At 36.5% G+C, this 9,919-nt stretch overlaps 1 protein-coding gene across 1 annotated transcript; it reads right to left on the reverse strand.

The window, feature by feature from the left end:
* Positions 1-7,284: 7,284 nt before the first annotated feature.
* Positions 7,285-9,198, reverse strand: LOC129003652 (uncharacterized). Its single transcript, XM_054431952.1, has one exon. The coding sequence runs from the start codon at positions 9,196-9,198 to the stop codon at positions 7,285-7,287; it is 1,914 nt and encodes a 637-aa protein (XP_054287927.1).
* Positions 9,199-9,919: the final 721 nt, after the last annotated feature.

Genomic DNA, 9,919 nt, shown 5'->3' on the forward strand with positions numbered 1-9,919 from the left:
AGCCCGTATTGGGTGAGTTAATATTTGATCTAGATATTTGGCCATATGGTCTTAAACAAGTAACTAGACGATGTATATACTTTATGCTCATTAAGAAGAGGATACTGAAACTTTTTTGTAAAAAACTGTACTTTTTAGGAGACAAAACAAAAACTAAAATCGCCTACAGGCTAGGCTTTGTTTTGGCGTTCTAAAAAAGCAAAACGGGTGTTTAGTGGCAGTTCAAAATAACATATTATAATACCTGACCTTACCTATTAAAAAGGCCGTTGGTTGGGGGGTGATGAGGGGGTTTAATGGTATTGTATGGAGGAGGGAATTCGGGTAATCAGGAGGGAATAAACAGGGTAATTTTAATAGGTTAGGAATAGGTGTGTCTGGACCAAACTTAATTTAAGCGTGCTGAATCTGCTACCAATAAAATTGGGAAGATTGCTGGGGACCAGAGGGACGGAGACCTTTTACCCAGATCAGAACACCTGCCTAACCAGCTTTGATTTGCACTAATTGAACTAACTATTTAAATATTGACCTATCCTTCCAACTATGAACTGAACTTGGATAATTTCTTACCAATATTGATGAGTGAGGGAAATAATATGTAGCCTAAATTGAATACTGAATGGCTAGGCCTAATATGTATGAATTTGATTGATATTTGCTAAGCTACATTCTGGAGACGTGATTGAATTAACAGGTTTGAGAAGGTTTGCTGCCTTAAGGGGAAGCAAACCCGGCTAAGATTTTATTTCCTACATTTCACCAGCGGGGCGAGCCAGAAGGGCTCCCCGCTTGTTTCCTGAACTTAGCCAGACATTACTTGTATTTTTAGTCCTAAATAGCTATGGTAAAAGACTTATCCATAATATGAGAGTCCGGGTCGGCAAATTTCAGCTTTCTTTTCATCTGACGATTGGTAGAGCAAGAAGGAGGAGAGGAGTCGACGTAGGTGGGGAAGTGGGGAGAAACGCTGATGCAATCGGCAGGCAACGACTTGAACATGCAGCCCGGCTTCGCGAAATGCACACACTATGTAAAATATAGCGTGTCGCTATGCGTCACAGTAAGACTTTTGCTTTTTTAGAACGTCAACAAAACAAAGCTTAGCCTTTTTAGGCGATTTTAGTTTTTTTTTGCTTCTTGAAAAGTACGGTTGTTTTACATAGGACTTTTTGCATGAACCTGAACGATTTGCAATAGCGGTGAAAACATGAATTTTTTTACAATGGCATCTTTGCAGACAAGTCCTGTAATCTTGATTACGTTGCCATAGTCAAAAGCTTGGCTCGAGCTTGATTTTCTGACTAAGCATTCAAGCCTGTAGGCGATATTCTGGTCGGCTCGAACCAATAATTGGAAATGAGATATTGTAGGCCTAGGTTCATTACAAATTACAACCTAAACTTTGCCTTCCCTTATTCAACCTAGGTAACTTCAAAGGATTTAATGCAGTGATACAGCTGTAAAGACATGACCTATCCTCCTTGCTGCCATTTTCTGTTATCAAATGGGATTTTGAAAGTAATAGTTCAGTTTTTTTGGGTCAGGTTCTAAGCTAGGTTAGGACAGTTTTAATTTTATAACAGGCCTACACTATATCCCGTCTTAGCAAGAATTTATTTATCTATATTTCTAACAGGAAACATACAGTATATTATTCTTTTCTCCTGTTTATAAAAGTGGCGAACTTAAAATTAAATACTGTAAGTTATCACCTATTAGATAAATGTATCCAAATGGATGAAGCTATTACAGTAACGGTAGTTGTAAATCATTACTAATTTTTTATTTACACATTGTTAAGTGTTCTTGTTTGTTTTGCATCATAAACTGCTGTTTGCTCTCTAATAATCTTCCTCCCCTTCAGGTGTTAGGCTGTAGAACTTGGACTTTCCCAAACCACCATCCTAATCACTCAATTAAACTTGAATTCACAATTTTTATTTGTTTTTTTCGACACAATTTTGTGTGTAATGTCTTGCGTTTAGGACTGTTAGCCTATTTCATTTTTCAAGCTAGTAAAATTATCATCTCTCTAAATATTTTTGGTCATTCTTTAACTTGAAATGAAATGTGCTTTATTGTACAATTTGGAAACATTACACAATGATACATACTTATGTGCACACAAAAAACAATGGTTAATAAACCGTCTGTTTGGTTGACACATTAATTTATGTTTTAAATAAATAATAACAGAAAGTAACTCCCTGACAAAAAGACTGAAAATAAAATAATGTTTAACATAAAATACATTTTTTTATATTAAAAGATCCATCTATAAAAATAATTGATAACAAAAGTCACAAACAAGGAAAAACAATACTTTTTGAGATTAGCCTACTTGCTTTTTTCAGTTGTCTAAAAGTTAAACTCCTGTATTAGATCCCATCTTACACTCCAAGCATCTCTTAAAAAACCACCCAAAGCCTGCCAATCCCTTCCATTTAAATAATCAAAGAATTCGTCTTCACTCAAAGAATGTGCTTTTAGCCAAAAATATCTGATATTCTTTAGAATCGGGCATACTGCTACGTAATGAAACACCAATTCAATTTGCCTATTATTGCATAGAGAGCAAATGTAATTTTTATTCTCTATCTAAGGTTGATAATTTAATGGCAGTAGACCTGCTCTGGCCTTAATAATCCAGGATATAAGGGAAATGTCCAAGTTATCAGTGAGCAAGGGTCTGTCGCCGAGCTCAAGGTCAAGAGAGAGATATTGTTGGCGGTACAAAGACGTTATCGCTCTCCCCTCGCACTCCCCCTTCCATGCGCGCCGCTCTACCTCTACCAGACCAAACGGCTGTGTCTTGAGTGAGTCTAAATCATCAATATTGAAATCTATCATCATTCCTCTTTTGCACCCAATAAATTTTCATTGCTTGCACCAGAAAATATTTTTTGAAATAATTTGTTTGGCAAGAATATGTGGGAGTCTATTTTCTGGGAGTAATAAAACTTTTAATATTGTCTTGATATGTAGCGCTAATGTATAAATATGCAATTTATCGAAACCTGTTTTAATATAACACATAATTGGGAGTGTTTCTAGGTAGACGAAATAATTTTTTAAGAAAAAAGTTTTGTGCCTTCTCTATTGTTTTTGATTCCAAAAAGCCCCACACTTGTACCACATAACATAAAATCGATCTTAAAACTGGGTTATAACAAACTAGTAGGGATGGTCAAGTCTCGAAATTTCGGGAAATTTTCGGGAAATTTTAAATCTCGTTACACGAGACGAGATTTCTTTTTGGCCGGGATTTTTATCGAGACGAGAATAAAAAAAAAAAAATTTTAATTTAAAAACGCCTGCAGAAAGTCAATGCAATACGCGCAATACAGGAGCGTGGTGTAGTTGCGTTTCCTTTTTCGAAGGCGTTCTTATTTAATTAATTCTTTAAATGTAAATATGACTTTTTAATTATTTAAATAATATTACTTTAATAACATTTGAGAAGTTTTGTTAAGTGTAAGCAGTGTGATGAATGTTTTATTACTATAAAAAGTCAAAACAAGTAACTATTTTATAAAAAATAATATTGCTTTTATTTTATTATTTATTTCATTTTAGGATAAGTTGAACTCTATCCTAACTGATATCACTATGTTTTCTAATCGTAGGCATTTTTAATAAGTTAGGCGTGATTAATAAAAAAATGTTATGCTGATGTTTTTTAATAAAATATTGTAAATATTCTTGCCTATTATCATTATTTTTGTATTTAAACAGTCATCTAACAATGTTACAAAATCAGGTAAAAATTTTGAACGTGTATTTCCCGTTGTGTATGAGAAGGGAAATCCCGTCTCGATCTTGTCTCGAAATTTTATGAGAAATAAAAAATCTCGTCTCGTCTCGTCTCGAACTAAAAATCCAATCTCGTCCATCCCTACAAACTAGGTTAGAGCTTAGGGGAATCTTACTGCCTCTTCTGAAACCAGCCCATATTGAATTAATTGCTAGTTTTGTCATAATATTCTTTTGATGGAAATATAAGTTCCACGACAAAGATGGAGTAAAATCGACCCCTAGATATTTATAACTGTTTACTAACTCTATTGTTTTGCCTTTGTACCACCATTGACAAGTTGTTCCAAGCCTCCCTCCTTTCCTAAATACCATGACTTTTGATTTATTTAAATTGAGGTTGAGGTTCCATATTTCACAGTAGTTTTCTAGCCTATTTATCATGTGCTGCAGACCTGTAGCTGACAAGATATAATCACTATATCGTCTGCATACATCAGCATATTGACCCTCTGACCACCAAAGTTGCACCCACCTTCTAACACTGGCAGATCATTAATGAATAATGTGAAATTAATAGGGCTGATTAGATATCCCTGTCTTAAACCCATGGAGGTATTAAAGCTGTTGGTTATTCCTCCAGGAACCCATATTGACGCCGTGGTTTCCGAGTAATAGTTCTTCAATATAGTTAGTAATTTTGTTAATAAACACGATAATTTGAACATAAGAGCATCTCTGTCTATTGTATCAAAAGCTGATGAAAAATCAATAAAAAAACTAAATAGTTTTACTTTGTTTTCCTCTAATCTTAAGTGTCCCATACAGGTTAGGTTAAAAATATTATCTATTGTTTAATACCACCTCCTAAACCTAGCCTAAAACTCTGTTAATATATTTTTTCATGGACCCAATTAGTGAGTCTATTGTTTACTAAACCAATAAAAAGTTTTGCTATTCAATCAATAAAAAATAAACCTTGGTAATTTGCTACGCAGACGCAGTTAATATCCCCCTTCTTATGCAATGGAAACACAAGTGAACTTTTAAAGGATTCTGGTATTATTCCCGTTTTATAACAATTGTTGTAGATTTTAAGTAGTTTAATTAGTAAAACCTGAGGCGCATTTTTGTAAAATTCATACGGAATTCTATCGCGACCCAGTGCTTTGTTTTGTTTAGCACTGGACAAGACGGTTGTTAACTCAGCGAGAGTGAAATCACTATCAAGGTATGCATTTACGATAAAAGGTTCTGCGTAACTTATCAGTGGCGGTTCCAGGAGGGGGGGGGGGGGCTACAGGGGCTAAAGGCGAGGATGGTGAAACAGCTGATTTCCTGATGTTCCATAGTTAGTTTTCAAATTGTCTTCTAGCCGCTAACTTTACACAGGCATCAATCAGCAATCAGCGGTAGCACCAGTAGCCTATTACCATTGACTATATAAACACTAGTGTTAAGTTTATATAGTCGATACTATTTCTGAATTCGATACTATACATATTATGACAGATCTATGAAATGGAGAAAAACGTAAGGTTAAAAAACTTGTCTACTTGCTTGCATGACATAGGCTATAACAGGTGAAATTGAAGGTTTTACGACAATTGGGCACAGTTCTAGACGTTAGAAATGGCTTTGTAAAGTCACCAAACGGCTTTTAGGAGGGCTTCGTATTCTACAGTAGGCCTATGTTTTGAAATTCATGAATGCAAGTTCAACATGGTTTGATTTTTTAAAATGTTTACTTACTCATAACATTGACAAATAACAGGTGAAATGGGAGGTTTTTGGACAGTTGGACACAGATATAGACATTAATAATGGCTTTAGAAAGTCAGTAAACAGCTTTTAGGAGGATATGGCCGTTGCCTACAATATGTTTTGAGATTTATGAATGCAATCATCATAGTTAGTTTAAAAAATGTCTGATTATTCATGACAAATAAATTCGTAAATTTGAGGTTTTGCACACAGTTCTAGACGTTAAAAATGGCTTTAGAAAGTCACCCAACGGCTTTTAGGAGGATATGGCCGTAGTCTACAGTGTGTTTTAAAATTCATGAATGCAATCGTCGAATCGTCATAGTTTAATTTTTTAAATGTCTATTTGCTCATGACAAACAACAGGTGAAATGGGAGTTTATGGACAATTGGGCACGGTTTCAGGTGTTAAAAATGGCTTTAGAAAGTCACCAAATGGCTTAGAAAATTCCAAATTTTCCCGGGGGAGAACCCCTAGACTCCCCTGTTTTATTGGTGGGTGCTCCACACCCCCCAAGCCCCCCGGTAGCCCCCCCCCTTGACAAGGTCCTAGAACCGTCACTGTAACTTATCTTCTCTACTAGTAAAGGTAGGTTGAGTATGGTGTGAAAATGTTTAACCCACTCTGACGTTGCAATTTTCCCAATCTTCTTCCCTTCCTTTTTTTTTTATTACACTGACTGCTTGCCAAAAACTCCTTGAATCTGATGTTTGACTTAAATTGATAACTTAATTATTTTGGTAGCCTACAACTGTTTCTTTTCTCTACAAAGGGATCTAAACGCTTTTTGCTCATGAGAGTACTGTAATTTGATTATTTGGCAGTTTGATTTCCTGTAACAATTTAACATCTTAAAAACCCGTTTTCTTTGAGCCAAATATTCGTTAACGTACCAAAGCTGTTTCTTAATAAAAGTATAAGATTTGTGTTGTGGCTTTAGTTTAAATATAATACAGTCTAACCTTGATATAACGAACCTCGATACAACGAATTCCTTGATATAACGAATTTTTTTAAATCCCCTAGAACTCTCCATAAGACACAATGTATATTTTACCTCTACATAACGAACAAACCATAACAACGACCTTGATTTAACGAATTTTTCGTGATTTCGGCTAAAATAAGACACCTCAATATAGCGAATTTATCATTATCAGAACCTCTACATTGCGAATTTAACCTCTGCATAACGAATTGTCTACGTCTTTCCCTCGATATAACAAATCCCCCACCCCATTATTGTTTTTGAAAAATCTGTTTCTTTATCAAATGAAATGGAAAGGTGACGTCATCGCTTGCGCTAACATTCGTCTGCTCCGTTTTACACATCTCCGTCTGCTGTCGCTGCGCGCGCTATGTTGCAACTGAGAACGAGAACTGATTTCATTCACTGAGGACTGATGACGACGTAATGTTTAGTAAGCTGTGATTGGGCGATAAATAACTATGGTGAAATTGTACAATTTTTGGATAAAGAGAAACCTAAGAAAGAATATAAAAACAAAACCAAAGAGAAAGAATAGTGTTAATGATAGATAGTATGAGTGATTAGTTTTTACAAAATAAAAGAGATGAAAAACAATTGATGGTTTATTAACATGGTTGAGAACAAAACTGATAAAAGTAAACAAAAAAGTAAATAGATCATAACAATTAATAACATATGATTTTATCCTCAAATGGCAGGCAGTTGATAGTATACATAGAGTAGGTACTTCTAACATACTCCCCCCCAAATTGCAACAGGGAACTGGGCAATTTTATTCTGTGACAGGAAGAGAGCACAATTTTGCTATTGGTCTTTTGAGTATTCCAGTAGCTGTCTTCAGTGTTACCACGCGAATGAGATTGTCAAGCCCAGGATGAACTTCTATGACCTTTGCTAAAGGCCATTTTGATGGAGGATATTGTTCGTCAATAATAAGGACTACTGATCCTACTTTAAGTTGTGTGTTTGGAAATCTCCATTTATAAATTGTCTGCAGTTGCTGAAGATATTCCCTTGACCATCTTTTCCAGAAACTTTGTAACATTTGCTGCAACAACTGCCATCTTGAAAGTCTATTTGTTGGTACTTCCTTGAGGTCTGGTTCTGGTATTGTAGATAGTGATGAACCAACAAGAAAATGTGCAGGAGTCAATGTAGATAGGTCATCAGGATCATCAGTCAATTTGCAGAGAGGTCTCGAATTCAAAACCGCTTCGATTTGTGTGAGAATGGTAGTGAATTCTTCGTATGTTAGTTGAGTATTACCAACAATTCGTTTTAGGTGATATTTCACTGACTTAACTCCTGCTTCCCAGTGACCACCGAAGTGAGGAGCAGATGGAGGGTTAAATTTCCACAATGCTCCATCTTTAGTTAGAAGATCTCTTAGTTTGGTACTTGTCGTTGTTGAAGCCGTGAATAGACGTTTTAGTTCTGCATCAGCACCGATAAATGTAGTACCACAATCACTGGACAGAGTGGAAGAAATTCCACGGCGAGCTGTGAATCTCTTATATGCTGCAATGAATGCTTCTGCAGAGTAATCGGTGACTAATTCGAGGTGGAGTGCAGATGTTGACGAGCAGATGAATACTACAATATATCCCTTGTATGTTTTTGCTGCTTTACCTCGCCAAGTCTTGATAACGAATGGACCTGCGTAGTCCACACCAGAGTGGAGAAATGGTCGTGAAGGGGTGACTCGAGATGTAGGAAGCTGTCCCATAAGTTGCTGAGCTCGTTCAGCTCTGTATCGAGCACAAGTGACACACCGTAGTAGTTCTTTCTTAATAGCTGGGCGACCACCGAGAATCCAAAAACGTTGTCTAATGGTTGATAATGTAATGCTTGTACTACCATGTAGTGTACGAAGGTGGGAATCAGATATTATTAATTTTGAAAGATTAGAATCTTTTGGGAGGAGAAGTGGGTGTTTTGAGTCATACTCAAGAGTGGATTGGTTGAGTCTACCTCCAACTCTGATAAGCTTATTTTGATCAAGAAACGGAGTGAAATTGCGGAGTTTACTCAACTTATTGATTGGTTTCTGATTAGTGAGTTGTTTTAGATCTTCATTGAAGGCTTCTAGCTGAACAATACCTGTCCAAAGTAGTAAAGAATCATTTAATTCTTTGGGTGTCAGATAGGGAGTGTGTTCTATACTGTCGATTTTCTTGAGACGATTGATAAATCTTTGACACCATGCTGTGATCCGAAGTAGCTTATTGAGATCAGAGTAGCGAGAAAGTAAGTCAGGTTCTGATTTAGATTGGGATAAATACGTTGATTTCTGACTGCGCTGCTCAGACACAGCTTCCTCTGCAAGTTCGTCGGAACTCATGGGCCAATTTACAGAATCTTCCGCGAGCCACGAGGGGCCTGACGACCACAACTTGTGGTCCACGAGAGCTTTAGGAGATAACCCACGGGAAGCGCAATCGGCTGGATTCTCTTTGCCAGGAACATACCTCCAACGAGCTAATGGCTCTGTTTCCTGTATAATGCTAACTCGATTACAAACAAAGTCTTTCCACTTGGATGGGTGGTTCTGAATCCAAGTAAGAGTTACACGAGAATCTGTCCACAACCACAATGGAGCAGATTTGATATCTAGAATTTCTCTGACATATTTTGCAAGACGCACCAACATTAATGCTGCTGTAAGCTCTAGTCTGGGGATACTCATTTTCTTAAGAGATGCAACTCTGGTTTTAGCACAAACAATGTTTACAAAAATACCTGACTCAGACCTTACTTTAATATACACAACAGCAGCCATTGCAGACTGGGATGCATCTGAAAACCCGTGAAGTTCCACACAGCAGGAAGATGATTTGGTGAGACCTAAAAATCTTGGAATTGATATAATAGACAAGTCTTTTAGTTGAGCTTCAAGATTTTTCCAGTGTGCCAACAGGTAGGGAGGAAGAAAATCATCCCAGTTTAACTTAATCAACCATAGTTGCTGCAAAAATATTTTAGCTTGAATTATTACAGGAGCGATAAATCCTAAGGGATCAAATAGTTTTGCAATATGAGATAGAACACTTCGCTTAGTTATCGGAACTGGAGTTTGGAAATCAATCTGGAACTGAAAATCGTCACTTACTGGTTTCCAAGTTAATCCTAGGGTTCTTACAGCTGTTGATTCTTTAATTGAAATTGAAGCTTCTTTTACATACCGTTCGGGAGATATTGAAGTTAGTGTTGAAAGGTTGTTGCTTATCCACTTTTGTAATGGAAAACATCCTTCCATGCAAAGTTTATCGACTTGTGTTATGACCTCTTGACATTCGTCAATAGTGTCAGCACCCCCAAATATGTCATCAACATATCTTCCTTTTGAAAGAACAGATGCCCCTAAAGGATATTGATTCCCATGGTCGATTACAAGTTGATTCATTGTT

The sequence above is a fragment of the Macrosteles quadrilineatus genome, unplaced genomic scaffold (genome assembly GCF_028750875.1).
Source record: "Macrosteles quadrilineatus isolate MER2022 unplaced genomic scaffold, UCM_ALF_1.0 Scaffold_1__1_contigs__length_201487025, whole genome shotgun sequence".
Classification (NCBI taxonomy): Eukaryota; Metazoa; Arthropoda; class Insecta; order Hemiptera; family Cicadellidae; genus Macrosteles; species Macrosteles quadrilineatus.